Genomic DNA, 20,330 nt, shown 5'->3' with positions numbered 1-20,330 from the left:
GATTCCAGGGGAGACGAGTCTTAACGAGAGAAATACAAGTTAACGCGCGGGACTCGAGAATGCGATGCTTGGCCTAGGTAAATGTAAATGAATGGATGACAGCAGCGACGAAAGGGATCGAATAGGAGGCTAATGAGTGGCTGGGAAGCAAGTGGTAATATGTCGAGATAGGAACCTCGTTTTAACCTTAGAACAGTGGTCAGTGGAAGGCAGGATACTGATACTCAGGTGGACTTGGATGTTGAAGATGTGCCCAAGTATGCGCAAAGAACGCAGCGATGGTAACTGCATAACAAGGTTTTCTTTAAAAAAAAAAAAAAAAAAAACCCCTAGGTTAGAAATAAATAAACACACCTCTTGACTGGCCTGGTGATGCTGGCGATGCTGGTAATGGATGATGGATATACTTTGAAATCCCGAGTAACGAACGGATGGGTTGAATGATTTGACCGTCCACCGACCGCGCGCGCTCTGCACATCAAGGACGCTCACTTCCCAATTGAATAAACTTCTAAAGGCTTGGGTCAACTTTAGGGTCCCTCAGATTGCTTAACCAGTATATAGCTAATTGCGCTGCTAAAGATCCTGGATGAGTAAGAGTCTTTTGTGGATCTTCTGCGGAGGGCGGAGATTTGACTTGCCCACGGTTCGAGCGATATAGATTAATCAGTTGAGGCAGTGAACTGGGTAATGGAATGGGGCAGTGTGAAGGACAGAGGGGCAGAAGAAGGAGATTAAAAAAAGAAAATCACCGAGGGACCCAGAGTAGAGGGCACAGCAGAAAGAGAGTAGAGAAAATAATAGAAGGTAGAAAGAAAAGAGGCGGGGATTATTTAAGACTGACAGAAGCTGGAAACACGTAGTTACATATACACAAACCTACATACCACATTATTATTACGACAGACATTGACAGACAGCACTCGGATATTACGCCTACAGCAACCCATTTATTATTCCACAGAAGTATACCTATGATTGGGATATTCTCTTTTGTCCGGACTCGGGGAGCGGTTTTAATAAAGACATGATCTATCACAATACAATTACAACCTTGGACGGCCTCCCTGAGTGATACGCGTATATCTAAGGGTCACATATCACCGGATGCTACTGCGCACGTTACGTACAATCAGTCATATGATAAATAGGCAAACGTCAACTATCTCTGGTTATTCCCTGTCTGGATGCCATGTTTTCTAACACGCAAAGCCGTGGGAGTGCGGTAGATTGGCTGGGACGCATGTCAGCGTCAGCATTGGCAGCCGTCAGGGTTATCATAACATAACGCTGTTTCTTGTCTCGCTCTTGTCTCTGGCTGGGACACCTTCTAGATCTTTCAGTCGGGCGATGACTTCCTGCAACCTGTCATGTGTGTTGTTACTATTATTACCATCGCGATCAGGGGAACGTCGAACAAAGGGGTGCAGACAAAGTGCATGGAAGACGTTGATGTATGATCGACGTGGAGTTAATCTGCAGATCAGGCGGGAAGGGATTTGATTCGAGGAAAAAGGAAATAAAAGCGAAACAGAGAGGCAAAAAAAGAGGGGGGGAGAGATTCTCATTCGCTGCAAGCCGACATTGCTTTGACGGAGCATCCAACCAAACTAACGCCAACAAGTTAATGCGCTCGTTGCATCTTTGGATCCGGGATGCAGGAGTGGGGTGATATCAAGTCCCTGGTTGGCTGGAGGAGAGTTCCAGGGGTTCGTCCTCGTCTATCCTTAAATTTTCTTGTTTCAAGGCTCCATTGGGCGGGGAGAGTGTGGATATAACAAGAATAGCCGTGGAAAATTCAAACTGTGCAATTTTGTGTTTCTATGTGGGCAGCAAATATACGGGAGTAAGTTTGGGTAAACGTCTACAATGAATGCAATATTCATGGAACGGTGACAACCACCCCAGTTTTGTTGGAAGAGAACAGAACAATTCCCCGTCCGTGATCACGCCAACCAGCAGTTAAATGTTCATTCAACGGCCCAACGGATAATTCATACACCGTTACGGAAAAGATAATAAACCATAACTACTTCCCCATATCGCCATTCCCAAATCTCCACCCTAACTTTCAACTGCCTTTGCCTTCAGCCCCACAATTCTCCCCTTTCCGTTCCCACGTTCCAGTGCAAGCACCCAGTACTCGGCTCTGGTCTCATCCATCTGCACCTGATACACCTTCACCTCCGCAGCTTCTGCATCCCGCGGATTGCCACCCGCCACCGCTGTCCTGACCGCGTGCAGGACGTCGGCATATTGGTTTTTCGGATCGAAGGATGCGGGTGTAAGGATGGTTATTTGCACGTCTCTAGCTGCTTCTGTGGATAGATTTGGGAGGATGAGGGATTTGAATTGGTCTGTTTTATTTGTTGGTTTATTTTATTTATTTAGTTTCGGTGTTAGATACGATGGGTAGGGTAATAACGGGTAGTTGTTGTGCTATAGAGAATATGTCTTGAACAGATCCCAGATAACAGGAAAAGTTATTAGGAGAATAGGTGTAAGGGGAGAGAGAGAGTTTGTTTGTAAGGTGGTTCGAACGTACCAGGGGTCGGCCACCGTCCCTCCGCCGCCCCGCTCCAGTCCAGCGCAACACCCTCGAATGCCTCGTCTGTGTCGGAGATGTAGTACATATCCACATCGCTGAGGACAGTTGGGATGCGCTGGGAAGAGGACACTGTGGTTGTTTGTATATGCTCTTGCTTTTTGCTTGAAGTAATTCCCTTGGAGGGGTCTTCATTTGCCTTGTCGAGGAAGGCTGTGTAGGCGTCATCGGAGGACATGTTTGTTGTTGATGGTGGGGAAGATGGTGATGCTGATGTAAATGTGGATTTCGTTGGAGAGCTCTGGTTATTGATGTGCTTGCAGTAGTGGTGGTAGGGAGAAGTGGAGAAGGGGATTTTGTGTCTGGGACCGATGACGTGAGTGGTGTTAGTGGTGGTGGTAGTGACAGGCTTTACGGATAATAATGATGATGATGATGGAGGAGGCAATGCAGGGAATTGCTTCGGTCGTGTCTTTGTGGTATGGTGGCGGTGATAGAATGAATGAGATCGTATATTTGAAGACCTGGACAGTCTTTGATTCCACATTCCTCCTTTTCTTTGCAGGTCCACTTGGAGCCCCTTAAATATAATTCTACCGTGGAAAATAAATTGCGGATGCCTTGTTTTTAGATAAATTTTGTTCATTTAATGAAAAATTTTTATTTACCACTTTGAAATCTAGATCATGTGATTCATGGGCCATTTTGAGGCCATCACAACATGGGAAACATAGTTTGTGTAAAATATTGCTCATTTGACAATTACCGTTATCTATACCAATCGAGGCTGTTTTGCAAGTATTTAATAACTAGAGAGTTCATGGTTTAAATTAAAGAATAACTGATTGTCGTAGAGATGGTGGAGCAGCTCTCAATATTTAGGCAAAGCCTTTTGATATCTATGAGCATCTAGGCAACTCACTTTCCAAACCCTCAGGACCTGTACTTCTGTGCCAGCTTCTTCATAATCCCTACAGCCTTTGATCTATACGACCCACCAAACAACGCATAATGATTAAGATAATGATACCTACAAAACCAAACAATTAGCAAACACTCACACTTCGCTATATTAAGCAGTAAAAAGAAGCAGAGATGGGCAAACTAAAGAGAAAGAAAAAAAAGGAATATGGAACTTACAACTCATACAAACTAACCCGATCCTCATACTCCGCCACCGGCTCCAGCTTTGGAACAAGCCGGTGATAATCCTCTAAAAACCCACCCCCGAACCCCCCGAACATCTTCATAATCCCCAATTCATACTCACTCTGTCCATAAAACGCAGATGGATCAAATATCACCTCCTCAACCTCTCGCCCACCCAGACTACCCCGCCCCGAATTCCCAGACCACAAATCCCCATGCACAACCACGGGCGTCACGCCCTTCCCACCATTCAAATGCCCATCGCCTAACAACCGCAGCACAACGCGGGACGCAGTCGCTTCCACCAACTGCCGCAATTCGCCGTCCGCACCATTACTACGCTCAGCGCGCTGGAGGATAAACTTTAACCTGTTCTCCGCGAAGAATTCGGCCCAGGATGACTTGTATGAGTTGTCCTGCGGCGTGTCGCCGCAGCAGGTCGTGACGGGGAATCCGAATTGGGGCGTTGAGTAACCTTCCGGGATTGGGGCCGGGGTTGTGTGTAGTTCCGCTAGCTTTTGCGCGAGGGACTTGTGGGGGAGTTGCTGGAAAGGGGATGGATCGTGGTTTGGTTTGGGGCGGGAGGGTTCGAGGAAATCGGCTACTATGAAGTAGGTTGAAGGGGAGGAGGTGAGGGTGCCCCAGCCGAAAGATTGGGGGCAGAGGGTTGGCACGATGGCGTGGATGGCTTTTAGGGAGGCATCTTCACCTGAATTTTTGATATGGAGTAGTTTTCTAGACTTTAGCGGGGGGGTATGGAACTTTGGGAAAGCCTGCATTGGCAATTGGTTGTGGAGAGTTGCGGGGAAGTAACTTCGCTGTAAGTAACTAGTTGGTTAAATACATACCTTGAACCATCACCCTCCCTGTGGCCCCCGTTGCTGTTTTCAGGAAGAAGCGCTTTTCATTGCCGTCCGCCAGTGTCGTCGTGATTTTGGCGGCGGACGCGCTGCTGCAGCCACCACCCGTGCGGGTTACGGTTGTGTTCGGCGCATCTAGCTGTAGAAGCTCAATAACAGCGGGGTCGAGCCTCATTTTAATACAAAATGTGTATACGTATGCCTATGATGTGTTGTAGATAACCTGTATGACTTGATGCGGGTATCAGACGTGGGGGAATTGAAACAATTCGACAAAGTAAATCGGCTTCTTAGTTACATTTTACCATATATTTCTTTGGGGGTTTGAGATTCCTCATGGGATTTGACATCTCCACTAGGATTTGATAGGTGGTGGGATGTTGGAAGTTGGAGGGAGAATAACTTCTGTATCAGAGTTATGACGTAATGGCTTTTGAAAGGAGCTACTTGGACATGCAATCTACGACTCGGGAATGACAAGAAGCGGCTGGTGAGTAGGTGACGATATCATCTTCACTTTGGTATCCTGTGCTTGAGGAGGTATCATTTCAATATTAATATTTTCCGTGGCGGATAATTTCTCCAGGCTCTTCGGCGCAGTTCATGCCGCATTAGTTACATGGTAGGTAGACGGTATACCAAGGTAGGTTTAATAGAGCGAAACATCATGGATACTACAAGGGTAAACGAAGATATTAAAGGTATTGGGAAGCTCATTTCTACACCTATTTAAATGGGCTTGGCCAGGATTTATCCTCGACCGTCGCCTCCCTTTCACGAACCTAATACGCAACATAGGGGAGGAAAGAATCATAAGAGTCTTTCCGTTTTCGTCTTTACGGCAAATCATGAAACAAAAAGCAAAAAATCGAAGCAGGTATTGAATCAAGAGAGAGAGAAAGAACACCTATGCATTCGCACCGCAACCTACACCGACAGATCGAAAATAAAGAGAAAAAGCAAAACTTTGTGGGACAGTGGGCAAGACCAGATTAAGAAATTCATGCAGCAGTAACGAGATCCTTCTTGAGGGTGCCCATGAACGCCCGCTTCTCTGCTGGGGTCTGGAATGCTCCGTGTCCGAATTTCGACGAGGTATCGATCCATTTCAACTCGACCTTCTCCAACGCCTTACGGCTCACCTGTGGGTAGAGTGTCTTCCGCAGAGTGAGAACCCGCTTCTTGACACCTGGGACGGAGCCCTTGAGCATGACGTAGTCATTCTTGACCTCGCCGTATCGGACGAAACCGCCCATTCTGTGGGATGAATTGTTAACATTTGGTTTTTGGTGGTGCTGGTTCAACATTCAAATGATAGAAAACTTACGGTGTGATCTGTTTCTTCGAGACGTCAAATTCAGTCGAGGCATTGCCCTCATCTGAGCCTTTGCCAATGCGGTAGATTTTGTGGTTGCACGATGTTCGGTGGTGATAACCATCTTGACCCGCACGAGCAACAGTCCACTGGACGTGAGATGGATGCCAGGCACCAATGCAGGCAACCTTTCGGAGACCCTTGTGTGTCTTACGAGGAAGCTTTTTGGTTCCCCATCTGCTGGTGACGCCATTGAATCCATGACCCTTGGTAACTGCAATAACGTCTATCATCTCATCCTGCTCAAACACGCTGTCGATCTGGATGGGTTTCTCAAACAGACCGTGAGCGAAGTCCACCTTGTCCGCAATGCTGCCACCGTTGACTTGGACTTCCATAAGATGAGCCTTCTTCTGCTTAAGGGGGGTCTTGCGGATTTGAGTGTGGGCAAGGAGACGGACAACGGTGCAGTATTTCTTGATCCGTTCGAGTTCGCGAGAGACGGAGGCACCGGTGTTTTCAGAGTGGTTCTTGGCGTATTTAGTGAAGGCCTTCTTCTTACTCTTATACCAGTTCTTGTAGAAGCGTCTCTTGACCTCATCGCTCAAGTGTTCGGCCCAGACGGTAGTGAGAGATCGGAGACCACGGGGAGTCTCGATGTATCCAACAACACCAACAGCGATCATCTACAGAGACAAGAGAAAGGCGATGTTAGAATCATTTATTCCCTGCCAATCGCATAGAAGGAAAAGCTTCAATCCTACCGGAGGGGTCTCAACAATGGTAACAGCCTCAACGATCTCCTTCTTGTGCATCTTGGCACCAGGACGCTCGAGATCACGGACAACAGTGGTCATGCCAGCCTTGTAGCCCATGGCAGCCGTGAGGTGGACAGGCTTCTTGGGGTCATCTTTGGGGAAGCTGTTTTTTTGGCACACAAAGTTCAGTATTCCATCCCATATCTATCTACGAAACTATCAATTGACTAACCTCTTAACCTTCCCCCTATGTCTGGCACTGCGCTTCCTGGGAAGGAAGGCAAGAGAGCCTATAAACATTGCCTGTCAGTTAAATTGCACAAATATACACAACTGAGCTCACTACGGAAGCGAGGGATGAATTTTTACGAACCATGCCGAGGCGCTTCGAATTTCCGGTGACTCCTGGAATTTAGACAAAAATTATCAGTCCTCTGTATTTGATATACCCAACTAATGGCACGCAGCAGCATGGAGCAACTCACATCTTGACCCTGTCTGTGGTTAGTTGACGAAGTGCTGAGTGTGTCCTGTCCACAAAAATCGAAAGTTCGACGTTGATTATTTTGTCCCAATTGACCAGTGTGGGCTGACCTAAGCGATGTCTTGGCACTTCTTTCTACTTCGGGGTTAGCGCCACTGATACCCACTCGAATGTGCCTTAAAAGAAGCTCAACATTTAATATCATTCAATGGATTTTGACAGCAGATGGAGCCTTCGAAATTCTACAATTTCGTGTCAATTCAGAATGAAAATGGATAATATCATTGAGTTTCATAGACACGGCGTACGCTTTGTTGCATCGGAAGGAACCTCATAGATTGCACGCACACGGCTTATCGCCTCAAGAACCATTCGTTGACTGGATTGGCTTTTCTTCTAACGAAGTCCACCATATCCCCAGATATCCAATCAACCCGAAGACGGTCATAGAGGTGGCTATACTAAGGCAAACGGGTGAAGAATTACCCCTCACCAACTCCCATTCGGATACGGCTCACTCTTCGGCCCTTTGGTCCATCCATCAGTCCTCCCATCCCAGTACTGCAGATGGATCTTACTCCAATCAATCCCCTCATCACCCGTATCAATCGTTAACCCATTCACTGTCAAAAACTTAACATCGCCATATGATCCATCAATGAAGCAGGAGACCCCACACGTCTTGCAGAAGCGGTGGTATGCTTTTTTCCGACCAAAGGTGTATACAGACAGCTCCTCCAAGGACGCCGGGGAAACCAGTTTGAACTCCTCCTTTTCTGCCACGCGCACGGCTATCGAGCCCTTTTTTAGACAGATAGAGCAGTTGCAGCGGCTCGGGATTGCCTTGCCAAGGTCGACGTTCACCGTGTATTTCACGAAGCCGCAGTGGCAGCTGCCGGTGTAGAGCTTTTTGGAGTTAGATTGGGTTGATTCGGTGGCCATACTGGTTTTCTTTCCTTTGAACTTTTGGCTTTGTGGGTCGGACGTTTAATTGTTTGGGATTTTAAGCTTTTATGGTGAAGATGTGGGTATTTCAGAGGTTGAAGCGAGTGGGAAATGACAGCCTTACACATCTAGAGACTTAAGTTTGCTTTAAAGGGCGAATACAGGCCCTTTTAAGTCCGTAAACTTCCCCTCATGCCCAGACGGCGCACTGCGGGGTTGAATATACACAGGAAGGGACTAGCCGTCTGAGTGTCTGCCTGGAAGCCCTAAGGCTCGAGTGACAAGATCCCGACACCCGACCATTTCAGCCCCTGTTACATCAATTGGCAAACTGTTGCTACCTCGCCAGTAGGTGAAAGGCCAATTTTATTGGTTAATTTCCACGATTTAACTAATATGTATGACTGGTGCGGTTACCATTGGCTTTAGGCTGAAAGGAAAAAAACATCTCATTTGATCATCCAACCAGGAAATATCCTTGCATTATCTTTCTGCCACTTACGGGGTTCATTATGCATCCCCGAGAGTTAATATCTTCGTTCCACGCGGCTGCCCTTAAGAATAGAGCGGGAAATTTGCGAGATAATCGAGCATCCTATTTGGGTTTTGAGTAATTAAAGAAAGCATACCCATGTAATACAAATGTATAAGAAGGTATGGGAATCAATAGGCTCAAACTATTCATTCCAAGATAAAGAAACAAAAAGAGACAAATAGCGTGGGTAGTTGAAATGATTACTCCTTAAATTTCTTAAATCTCCTCGTATTCCATCCATGGTTCTCTCTTTTCTACCGTAAGATGGCTTTGTTCGACACACCCGTACCCTGACCATGCAACCCTTAAAATACTAGTGAATGAACATTTCTATACGGAGTAGCGGAATACACCCCCCGAGCCGGCCACACCACTGAGTCGGCCACCAAATTCAAAATATTTTCAATTTCCTACCTCAACGCGAAATTATGCCACCAATTCGTCGTAAAATACTAGAAACTCTAAGATATAGAGAAGACTTGAACTCATGATAAATGCCATTACAAAGCATGAAATAATCTCAATTTGTGCAGCTGCACATCTATATAAGGTGCCTCATACTACTCTGCAGTATCGACTTAAGGGCAGGCCTGCAAGGGTGAATTTATGCGTAAATTCAGTTAACTAGAGCTAAAAGGAATCTGCTAGGTCAGTGAATTCTTGATCTGACAATATGAGGAATACCCCCTTCAGCTGGCATTTGTTGAGAATATGACTAATCATCTTCTTACTCTACGGCATTTCATCTCTACCCCTTCTCACATTGGCAAGAACTGGGTCAATAAGTTGATCGAATGATGTATAAAACTTCAATACTGCTATTTCAGATACTACAATCATGAGTAAGTAAAATAAAAGAATATAAAAAGTTATTCAAAATTAATTTAAAACTTTAAAAAATATAATTTTTAAGTATAATATTTAATTTGAAAATATTTACAATTTTGATAAAACTAGATTTACAATAGAGTTTATATAATTATCAAAATTGCTATTGATACTAAGTACTACAGCTGAGTAAAGCTTTTATAATTAAGAAATCAAGAATAAGTAACTATAATTAAAGCAGTTAATATATTATACTAAGTTTTATTTTTATATATGATTCTCAAAGATTAGAATTTATAAAAAAGTTAATTTAATAGACTTTAAATGATTAAAGATTTGATATTAATTCTAGTAACTAAATTATAAATAAGATAAAATTTTAAATAATTTATTAAATTATTTATTTTTACTATTAATCTATATAAATTAATATTTATTTCTTATTTATTTTGAATAAATATAATAGTTATTTTATTTTAAAATTTAATTATATTTATAAAAGTATTAAAATTAATTACTTTTATATATTGATATATTTTTTATATTTTTTATAATTTTAAAGTATATAAAAATCTAATTAAATAGTAAATACAGTTTAAGTTTAATATTATCAAGAAGATAAATTTTTAAATATTTACTTTAAAATATATATAAAAGCTTTTAAAATTTAAAATATTTAAAGTAACTTTATAGTTATTAAAATAATATTATTTAAATCTGATCTGATCATTTAACAGTTAAATATTTAACTTTAATTTTTATTTCTTTAAATAATTTATTATATAATTTTAAATTATCTTAAATTTTATAAATATTTAATAATTTATGATAATTATATAAATAAAAAAATAAAATCAAAAATTTTATAAAATAAAATTTTAAAAACTTTCTCTGAAGATTAATAAAAAAAATTTAAAATTAAATTATTAATATTTATAAATATAATAAAATTAATATTATTAATATAAAAATAATATTAAAATATATTTATTATAAATTATAAATAAAAAAAATTAAAATATAAAAGATCTATATAAAATTCAATAAAAAAAAATTTAACTAAAGAGGAAGTTCAGGATCTAGTTATTTCATCTGCTAAGTCTATTGAACTATCTGTTTTTCAATTCTCTGCATCTTCACCAGTAGAATTTAGATCATGTATATATGCACTACAGAGATATAGTAATTGTAACACACTCAGACATACAAAAATAAGATGCCCCGAACCTAGTGTAATTTAATCTAATTTAATTAGAAATTGTTTGAATGTAGATATTTTGGTCAAATTTTTTTTAATTCTGCACTGTGATTTTGATGGCCGACTCAGTGGTGTTGCCGGCTCAGAGGTTGGATTAGTTAGTTATTTGTCAGGGACTTGACAGCGCCGCAAAATGAAAATATAATTGAATTTCAATATTCTGAAAAATTGTCATTGAAGGAACCTTCCCCCTTCAGCCGAACTTGTTCCATTTTGATACAACACCGCCATCTTTAATTCAATTCTCACAACTTTCAGACTAAGCAATGCAGGCGTTCTAGTAATAAGGAGCCTCTTAAAGAGGTAAATACTCTTATACCAGGCTCAAAAGCGGGGGGACAGCAGGCACTGTTACAAGAGGTTACTTACATAGCCAGAGCGCAGCTTTCAAAGATCAGGATGAAAACAAAACAAAAAAAGTACTTATATAATCAAGGGCAGATATATATGCAGAAGTTGAACTCTGGAGGCGCAAATGCATCCTTTTTAATGAAATGTTCGCAAAACCTTCCAATGACAGTGATTGTCTATGCTCTGATATTCCGTCTCTGGTCAATTTATGAACCACCTGATGGTGTTCTAGAACAATTTGAAGTTAGCATTAGCTGTTTTGCAGGTAATAATCCAAGTTAAAGCCGAAAAAGAGCTATCTCAGTTATATCCTCAGTAAAGCCATGATATAAGATGTACAACGCAACCTCTTCAGTCGCTAACTAGCTCTCTGCTGAGCCTCCACAATTCCAAACGTTGAGGATAGGGAGAAGTTGGGCAACCAGTTACTACATGACTTTCAAGCACGCTCTTCCTGAGCAGCAAAGACCAAAATGTTTCATTACATTATGTATTGGCAATTTCGACGATGCCTTTTTGTTTTCATTCAAAAGAAAGAGAAATATAGATATGATCAAGACCAAACCATCAAGCGCCGTCCGCAGACTCTCCGGAGTGACTTTGGGTGACGCCTAATTTGATTGCACTGGTGTCGGCAGATTTTTGGTGGCCTTCTCTTTCTAAGCCTCGCCGCTTTTGCTAATATTTTTGAACTCCTTGTCCAAAGCGCTTTAATTCAGACAGTATCAAGACGAAGCAGCAAGACGACAGCCAAATTGATCATGGCTTAAGTATATATGTAGAGCTCCTCTGTCGAGTGTGCACTCTCTGCAGTTTGCAATTTTCTTTAAAATCAAAGCTCTATTTCCATCTCTATATTTCTTAGGAAGAAGAGGTCCCAGCTTCTTAAAGAGACATCTTCATCTATATAGCTTCTTATTCATACGAGTAAAATTGCTAGTAGCTCAGCTTTAGTAGTTGTTAAACTAAGCTAATAACAGTTGTTTATCTCATTACTTTTCAATCTATCAAGATCATTAAGATAAAATAAAGGTAAACCCTTTCAAACTCTTACAGTCTGTGATATCTGTATATTCTGTATTACTAATACATCTGAACAACTATTGTGACGAATATCGCGAACGTATCTTCGTTCGGTGATCCTGCCATCTGGGAGTGGAGGCGGGCTACACTATAGTTATACGGGCTGTTTAGATGACGTGCAAAAGGAGGAGCGAAACCACCGGTCAAGGCTGGTTAACACTTATAAAACTATGTAGCTACTCTATTCTCTTTATAGATTAAAGGACAATAAAATTTTCAAAAAAGTAAACTTCTTTTTGAATTTTAAAAATTTTTAAAAATCAAAAAATATACGATCTTATTTATATCTATAAATAAATATATTGACTTTAATTATTGGAAATTTTTTAGATTATAAAATATAATAAATGTTATAGCATTATAAAAAATTTAAAATCTTTATAATCTTCAAAATCTTCTCTGTAATTTTATGATTTAAATAAAAGTTAATATAATTAAAATTTAATATTTAAATTTAAAGAACATTTATAACATTATATCTTATTAGATATTATATATGTTTTTAAATTAAATTTCTTTGATTTTGATGACTTTTTATTTAATATAAGTTAAACTTCAAAGGTAATTATATATTATGATTTTTAGGTTTATATTTAATTTTAATTTTATTTAATAATTGATTGAATACTTCTCATTTTCATTTTTAAATAAATATTAAATTTAATAAAGTTCTGTTATAATAAACTTCAGATAAAAATTCTTTGACAAATATATATTAATTTGAAAAAATCCATGAATAAAGTATTTTATTTTCTTGTAATGTTTTATAGAACTATATCACTTTAAAATTGCAGTTGCAGAAATATTTTAAATAATGCTTATATTTTATTTAACCATTTATCTTTTTGCTAATTGAATACTTATCATTTGTATAAATATGAGTAATATTTCATTCTTATTTTTTTTACTAAAGTAAATGTCAGACGTCAAAATGTACGGCCTCCGTACGGCCGTAATTACGTCGCTTAAATTTATTATCCGTTTGCGTGCCTCGACCCAAGGTTACGTTCCAAATCCTGCCTGCATTTTTGCGTTTATCGAGCCTTGACTTCCTTTTCATTCTCAAAATATAAAATAAATAGCTTTATACATATAACAGTTGAACAGTTGATATAATATATTAATTACATGAGCTAACTGAGTTTCTATCATTTAAAACATATAATAACACACTGTAGTTTATATTTTATGTTTAAATTTAATGAGTTTATAAAAATAAGATAAAAATACAATAAATTATAATATTTACAAAATATTTAATAATTTAAATTTTGGATAGTTTGAAAAGATTCAATCAAATTAATATAAATTTAATTATATAAATAGTCAATAATGTTAAAAATTTAAAGATAATTAGTTAATTTACTTTATTATTATTAATTTATATATTTCATAATTATTTATTCCCTAATATTCTAGATTTCAGAGTAGATAAAATCTTAATTTTAAGTAAAATTTAGACAATTGTTAAATTTATTTTAAATAATTAAACTAAAATATTAAAAATTTATAACTATTTATAAATTATTAAAGATTTTGAAGTTTTAAAAATTCATTATAATTTTCAGTAATATAAATAGATTTAAATTTTGATAAAAAACTTATAAAGTTTTTATTTTAATCTTATAAGTTCTATCTTTTACTTACTGATTTCATAATTATATAATTAAATATAATATTTTTGAAATGATTACTTACTCTAAAATGATCATATTAATTACATATTTAAAAAATATACTTTTATTAAGTAGAAATGATTCATTTTTGATATATTTAAAATCTTTAATAATTGAATAAATTATTTTATATTATTTCATTTTTATATGATTGTCTTCAGAATGAATAAATTTATTAAATAAAATAAAATAATAAGTCTGAAATCTTTTTACAATTATTGCAAAAAATATAAAATATTAATTCTATATTTAAAATTCAACTTCTTAGCAAAATTTCATGAAATTCAAAGAAAATAAATTGAAATTTATAAAAAAAATAGATTTATCTGATTTTTTTGAACTATAAAAGTTTTTATTTTTAAAGCTTTTTTAATTTATAAACCTTTTCATTACTTTTAATTTCTTTAGAACTCTTTGACATTTTTAGCATAAATTTGATTCATTTTGCTATAAAATTAAATATTTTAAAAGTTAATTAAAAAATTTTTGATTTAAGTAATGATAAAATAATAAATTAGTTATAATTTATAATCATTTATATATAATTTCTTTAATGATTTAATTTAAAATAATTATAAAATTTTCAACTATTTATTAATAAATGAAATTTAAAAAATTATACAAATTTTGCTTTATTTATACTAAGTTAAAAAATTTGATATTTCCTCATTTTTATTTAAAATGCCAACTATTTTTAATAAAAAATTAATTTAAATATAAAATTTCTAACTATTACTCACATTAAATGAAAATTTAATACTGTGTTAAAAATGTATATAAAAGATTATATTTCTATATTATTTTTTTATCATTTAGAGTTTAATTTATATATCTGCTAAAGTAAATTAATTCTGATTTATTTAATATAGATATTTTAAATAATTTTTTTTTTATTTTATTAAACCATTTCTTTTATTGAAAATTAATAGAAAAGTATTATATAAAGTAGTTAAGTATTTACTAGGTAAAATTGAATTAACTTCACATGAGTTTGAATTAAATTTCTTATTAAAATTTTGACCTTGATATTTTTTTTATTTCTTATTTTCAAACTTATAGATCTCTATAAGAACTTTATATATATTTCAATTTTAAATATTAAAATCAACAAGAACACCTTTCTCATTCTTTGTATAAATTTGCAATATTGAAAAAATGACTTACCGTTGACTGTATGTTTCAGCGACTGGTTAGAAGCTGGAGCCAATTATGAACAGGTGGGGATAATGTTTTGCGGTGTTAACAACAAAAATAATCATTGATACGTGAAATTCTCAGCTTAAACATTAGTTATTGGGGTCTCAGGCGTCTTGGAAAAGTTTACTAACATAGGAGCTCGCATTTTACCCTCCATCCTACAACAAGTAGTTTTCATAGACAATTTTTATGCCCTGAAGTCCGCAAAGAGCCCCCAACCCTCACCAATCAGATATATAGCCCAGCCAGACCGTTCGCGCTTCGATGCTATTCTCTTCTAAGTGTGGTGTTACTGTGAGAGCTTCCCCGAGAGCCAATCCAATACCCCCATCTGCACAGCTTGCGGCATCGCAAAAAAAAAAAAAAAAAAAAAAAACTCTACAGAGAATAATCTCAATCCCTTGGGATTAAAGAGTGAGACAAGTCTGTCTCAGGAAGATGGGATGTAGTTGCAGATAACATTAATGATTCGATATGTCGACCAACTTCAAAATAGCATGCCAGGGCTGGTACAAGCAGATCTCATGCTTTCCAACCTTTCCTACATGTCATGCTTCAACTACATCAAACGGCCACATCCTCGTTATCTCTTGGCGGTCCTTCTCACTCTCCGTGGTTGCCAAAACAGCCTTATATATGCGTTGATGAGTTTTCTTTACTTCCTCCCAGCGATCTTCAGGGATCCAGCCATGCTGCTCAACTCCCAACATGTCAACAATATCCTGTCTGACACCCAACATCTTGTCATAGATATCTAGTCGTTCCCGGTAAATGCGCATTTCCTCAAAGCTCAAGGAAGGGATAGGACAGTCTTCTTTAAAGCCAAGGTCTTGCCAGTGCTCCCTCAGCTGCATCAATTCATGAGTAAATGATACCACGCCATCTTTCCATGTCCGATGACAGCAGCGGAATGGCCGGAGGAGAGTCTCATCAATCTTTCTCACTGCCGCTAGCCGCGGAGCCAGAAGTCCCAACCTTTCTTCAAAAGCCTGATTGCAGAGACTCTTTTCAATGCTCTCTGGTGTTTCATTCACAGGGGGCTTCGCGAAATCAGGTACTTCATCTGCATAGTAGAATGCTGGCTCAATACTTGTAGATTGCCAATCAATGAAACCTGTCACAATAGTGGGATCATCCTCAGAAACAAAGATATTTCTCTTGTGTAGATCAGAATGGAAGAGAGTTGGGGCTGCATTAGATTGTATCTGAGGATGTCGCGTCAATTTGGAAAACAGGGCCTGACCTAGGCTCAAAAGTTCCAGATGCTCGCCCACGGAGCCCTGATAAGATGGTTGCTGATCAGTAGCAAGATTCTCAGCTGGGGGCAATCTTGCAATGCCGACATCAATTAAAGCAGAAGAGTATGAGAGAAGATCACTCCCTAAAGATATCAATAAGTAAGCAACTATGATATATTGAAGAGAGAAAGAATATCTCACATGGCCCCCTATTCGGCCCCTTAAATGCATAGTTCCTGGGCTCTCCAACATTGCAATCCCAGTATGTGTTTCTGCAATTCGGCCCAATGCAGTACTTGCAGTCACCATCCAGCTTTTGCTTCAAATCAGCTTCGAGAAACACTGCATCAGTAAAATAAAGACTGCCATATACTGGAAAGTTAAGTTCAGACATCTTCATAATATTTGTGGAAATTGATCTAATGCAATTCATTTTCTGGGTAAAGGACATTTTTGGCCACATTTGATACAGTGAAATGCCGCCGGCATGTTCCATTATAATGTAAGCTGAGCCAATGGGGTTGGACGGGTCATCACACCAGTCCAGGATGGTTGGAATTGGTATTTTGAGATGACGCTGCACTGTATGCACAAGTAAGGAAAGCTGTCACCCCAAATTTAGATCCTCTTGCATGTAAGCCTTACAGTAAGTAATTGTTGCGACTTCAGAGTTTGTGACAAATCTAGCTGATCCAGCAACAGATGTCGGAAACTTTGCAACAACGCGTCTCCCATCATCAGTTGTAATGATGAATGCTCTGTTGAAGCCACCCTCCAGTTTCTGACAGGCTTGGATTGAAGTGGCAGATGGACAGAGAGAGAGGACTTTCTCACACAGACAGTCAAAATTGAACTGTATGTACCGCGCTTCACGCTGCAGGTTGTCAAGATGTAGCCATCGACCGGAAGTGTAGGCAAATGGTGCTTTGTTTCACTGTTAAAAGTTATGAAGCTGGCCCAAAGGAGTCTTAAGCATGGAACTCACACTTCATGAATTGATGTTCCGCCATTGGTGCTCACGAGATTATTCCGGTGTCCACTTATCAGTGAAGTTTGCCCAAACTGAATGGGCTTGGGTCTTAAAAGGAGCAACGAGTAATCTGTGGCATCCCATTACCATTTCAGGGGCAATATGGACAGTGAACAGAGTAACTTCGAACTTGACACGATAGGAGTATAAACCCCCAGAGAGTGGGGCTGAGTCAACAGATCAATCACGTGAATGATAACTAGTATCTAAAACACGGAGTGAACTAGTTAACTTCGTTATTTGTTGGACTGGTTAATAACTTCCTGGCAAAAAGGCCCAATCGCCAGTACATAGTCTATAACTACTGGACGAAGGATGAGTCCAATCCCATAGGAATCACCTTGATCCCTAACATTTATACACCAGGATACGAGCAGTTGGCCCATTCAACATCATACCCCTACCCAGCTCATTTCCTTCCAGTCCCTGACTTTCGAGCCTTCTGAATAAACAAGTTCACTGAACCAAGTTCCGATACTCTTAATTACCTAAACGACAAGGTCTCGTTATAGCCCCAAAGTCACCCATCAATCTTTGAGCCGATTCTGTTGTTGCTGTTGTTGTTGTTGTTGTTGTTGTTGTTGTTGTTGTTGTCTAGTCAGGTGTTAACAAGGTGCAACGAAGAAACTGCTTTTATTACCTTCCAGAAGAGGGTTGTATAGCGGAAGAAACTTAGCAGTTTGATGAGAGGAGAAGCAGTATGACTTTGTTTTACCTTGAGAGTTTAAAAAAGTCCACTTGGGTTGGGGGGGGAGGGGCGGCGGCCACTCCAGTTATTGTGTTAACCTTGAGGCCAGTTGATTCCATGGACGTGATGAAAACTGCAACCTGAGCTCCTCAGCGGCAAGGCGAAGCAAACAATACCAGGTCTGCTGGGTGGTTCCCTCTTGGATATGCTGATCAGGGATGTTTCTTTGGACAGATTGTTGCATTTCTGCCTTTGGTCTTGCAGAATCATTAACTGGGTGCTGCCGGAATCTTGATGCAACGCCGCCGCAGGCCTGACTCGGGGAAATTGGTAGGATAGGTAGGCATTGGGACATAGCAACCCTCCCACGCCATTGTTGGCCATTGCTCAACCTTATACAGGTTCAGCCGGGGTGGGGCTGAAGAAATATGGAACTGGCTTAAGAATTTATTTATCAACCGCGAATTACGGGGAAGATGGCATTCGAGGGAAATATAAATGCATGGAATACGGAACAAAATACCTCAGGCCGGCAAACCCTCCCGCATCACGTTCCTCCCTCAGCAGCAGCCTATAAGAGTCTGCTTAGATCTGAAAATCCACCTTTAACACCATCATAAGCAGTTCTACCATTTATATCTCTCAGAGAAGTATCAGAGCCGGCTCTGAGAAGCAAGGAAACAATATCAGGTTGCCTGCAATCAACAGCGCAGTGCAACGGTGTTCGGGACCAGGATGGTGTCTGGTAGTTTGGATCAAAAACGACATGAAGCAGCATCACAACCAATTCCATGTATATTGGTCCACGGTGAAAATAAGCAAATCACCTGCTTGATAGCATCAGGTCAATTTTCTTTGAAAGAGGGAGCGGAGATGAAGATTCGAGCAAGTTGGAGAATGTCCTTGCGACCAAGGGCGCTGCTGATGGTTTTGTAAAGCTGACATTCTCCAACTACACATCACCTTTTGTTGACCAGTATCCTTAACAGTGGGGGATAGGCTGAACTCGGGCGGAATCTAAGATCCACATTCATCGAGAGAGTTTTGAAAAGATTCTCTTGCTTGTTGTTGACCGCCCCTCCCAAAGCGGTTGATATGGGTGCCGCGGCATGTTGTCATGAATGATAAGAGATCCTTCGGTTGAAGCAGGTGATTGATAAGAAGAAGAAATTTTAGTGGGAAGATCGAAAAAGAACTATTTTTTTCTGCCGAAGGGGGGAATGGGAATCTAAGGTTTTAGGCTGCGCGGGCTATGGTTGGGAGGGAGATACAGCAGTAGAAATAGAATTCCTCTTCCCGCCCCTCCATATAGACTTCGCGCTGTCCCGCAGCGCTATGCCTCGCAAATGCTCAATGCAATAAAAACCAGATTGAAGATATGCAAAGCAAAATTCATTTCAGGCGTTCTGTTTGCTAATCCATCGCAGCTGAACAATTAATCATCCGCGCCCAGGAATTCAGACAGTACTGGCGGCGCAACAGCAGAAGGCTTCGCAGAGAGTTGTCTCAAATCTCTCGTGCGAGTCAAGGGTTGAGACGATCCTGTCTCAAGAAGGCAAAAATATGATGGCAGATGACTGGCAGAAAGGCGACCAAACACTTGCTGGCAGATATTATCAGGAGAATGCATTCAAAGCAACCACCCAATGGAATATTGAGCCATCGCCATGGCGCAGCGAGAAAATGTTATGCGCCTTGCGCCAGCTCCCTCATCATAGTTACAAGTTACAGAGACTTACCCTGCTTAGTTCCTGTCTTCTCGATAAAGATAAGGGCGCCAGACCAGATATCAATTATACCAACGACAGAGTTCCTGCCATTCCGCCATTTTCCCCAGGCCCAATCCATTATCCTCATCCAGGCAGGGCATGCGGCGGAGCACCAAGAGCTTCCACGAGGAGGGCAAACAAAAATTTCAAGCGATGATGGATGCTTAGCAGTTAAGCAGCAAGAGCATAAAGTCTTCATATCAGTTGGGGCAGTGCGCCCTATCCGAAAAGGCACGCTATAAGTACTGGATGGGGAAATTATGCATGGTCGATTATACAGAATAGTTAGTAGAATCCAATTATCTACCTCGAGTAGAGCTGAGCTTCCCCAATTTTCATGTGTGGTCATCTGCAAAATTGGAATCTAAGAAAGTGGGGACCACGGTCTCCATCAGCTCTTTTCTTGTCTTATTTCAACTACATCTTACGCGCTCATCCTGATATATTTTTGGCCTTGTCTAACTTTCAGACAATTTGGCGTGGATTTGGTTGGGGTTTATGAGACAGCGGCTCAAAACCAACCCAGGCGAGTAACTACCTATTCAAGAGGATGTGGGTCAGTCAAAGGTACAAATTGCGAACGGTTGTTAGATAGTTACTCTGAAACAGCTAAGCGCTCTG

At 39.4% G+C, this 20,330-nt stretch overlaps 7 protein-coding genes across 7 annotated transcripts; 1 reads left to right on the top strand and 6 right to left on the bottom strand.

Moving 5' to 3' along the window:
- Positions 1-2,064: 2,064 nt before the first annotated feature.
- Positions 2,065-3,092, bottom strand: PAAG_00090 (hypothetical protein; the record flags this gene model as incomplete). Its single annotated transcript, XM_002797505.2, has 2 exons — positions 2,065-2,357; positions 2,546-3,092. The coding sequence occupies 2 exons, from the start codon at positions 3,090-3,092 to the stop codon at positions 2,065-2,067; spliced, it is 840 nt and encodes a 279-aa protein (XP_002797551.1).
- Positions 3,093-3,478: 386 nt separating this feature from the next.
- On the bottom strand, positions 3,479-4,729 carry PAAG_00089 (phosphotransferase enzyme family protein; the record flags this gene model as incomplete). Its single annotated transcript, XM_002797504.2, has 3 exons — positions 3,479-3,575; positions 3,686-4,403; positions 4,543-4,729. 3 exons carry the CDS (start codon positions 4,727-4,729, stop codon positions 3,479-3,481), a joined length of 1,002 nt encoding a protein of 333 aa, XP_002797550.1.
- Positions 4,730-5,555: 826 nt separating this feature from the next.
- Positions 5,556-6,927, bottom strand: PAAG_00088 (60S ribosomal protein L3; the record flags this gene model as incomplete). The annotated part of the gene is made up of 4 exons (XM_002797503.2): positions 5,556-5,811; positions 5,882-6,555; positions 6,634-6,790; positions 6,860-6,927. The coding sequence occupies 4 exons, from the start codon at positions 6,925-6,927 to the stop codon at positions 5,556-5,558; spliced, it is 1,155 nt and encodes a 384-aa protein (XP_002797549.2).
- Positions 6,928-7,600: 673 nt separating this feature from the next.
- PAAG_11043 (hypothetical protein) lies at positions 7,601-8,053 on the bottom strand (the record flags this gene model as incomplete). The annotated part of the gene is made up of 1 exon (XM_015846754.1): positions 7,601-8,053. The coding sequence occupies one exon, from the start codon at positions 8,051-8,053 to the stop codon at positions 7,601-7,603; it is 453 nt and encodes a 150-aa protein (XP_015703558.1).
- A 7,479-nt stretch (positions 8,054-15,532) lies between these two features.
- PAAG_00087 (hypothetical protein) lies at positions 15,533-17,232 on the bottom strand (the record flags this gene model as incomplete). The annotated part of the gene is made up of 4 exons (XM_002797502.1): positions 15,533-16,365; positions 16,424-16,804; positions 16,868-17,146; positions 17,208-17,232. The coding sequence occupies 4 exons, from the start codon at positions 17,230-17,232 to the stop codon at positions 15,533-15,535; spliced, it is 1,518 nt and encodes a 505-aa protein (XP_002797548.1).
- A 547-nt stretch (positions 17,233-17,779) lies between these two features.
- On the bottom strand, positions 17,780-18,295 carry PAAG_00086 (hypothetical protein; the record flags this gene model as incomplete). Its single annotated transcript, XM_015843901.1, has 2 exons — positions 17,780-17,846; positions 18,039-18,295. The coding sequence occupies 2 exons, from the start codon at positions 18,293-18,295 to the stop codon at positions 17,780-17,782; spliced, it is 324 nt and encodes a 107-aa protein (XP_015700236.1).
- Positions 18,296-19,506: 1,211 nt separating this feature from the next.
- On the top strand, positions 19,507-19,866 carry PAAG_00085 (hypothetical protein; the record flags this gene model as incomplete). Its single annotated transcript, XM_002797500.2, has 1 exon — positions 19,507-19,866. One exon carries the CDS (start codon positions 19,507-19,509, stop codon positions 19,864-19,866), a length of 360 nt encoding a protein of 119 aa, XP_002797546.2.
- Between the last annotated feature and the right edge of the window lie 464 nt (positions 19,867-20,330).

Source organism: Paracoccidioides lutzii, assembly GCF_000150705.2.
Source record: "Paracoccidioides lutzii Pb01 unplaced genomic scaffold supercont2.1, whole genome shotgun sequence".
Classification (NCBI taxonomy): Eukaryota; Fungi; Ascomycota; class Eurotiomycetes; order Onygenales; family Ajellomycetaceae; genus Paracoccidioides; species Paracoccidioides lutzii.
The sequence above is the reverse complement of the archived record's forward strand: the minus strand, read 5'-3'. Positions and strand labels throughout refer to the sequence as shown.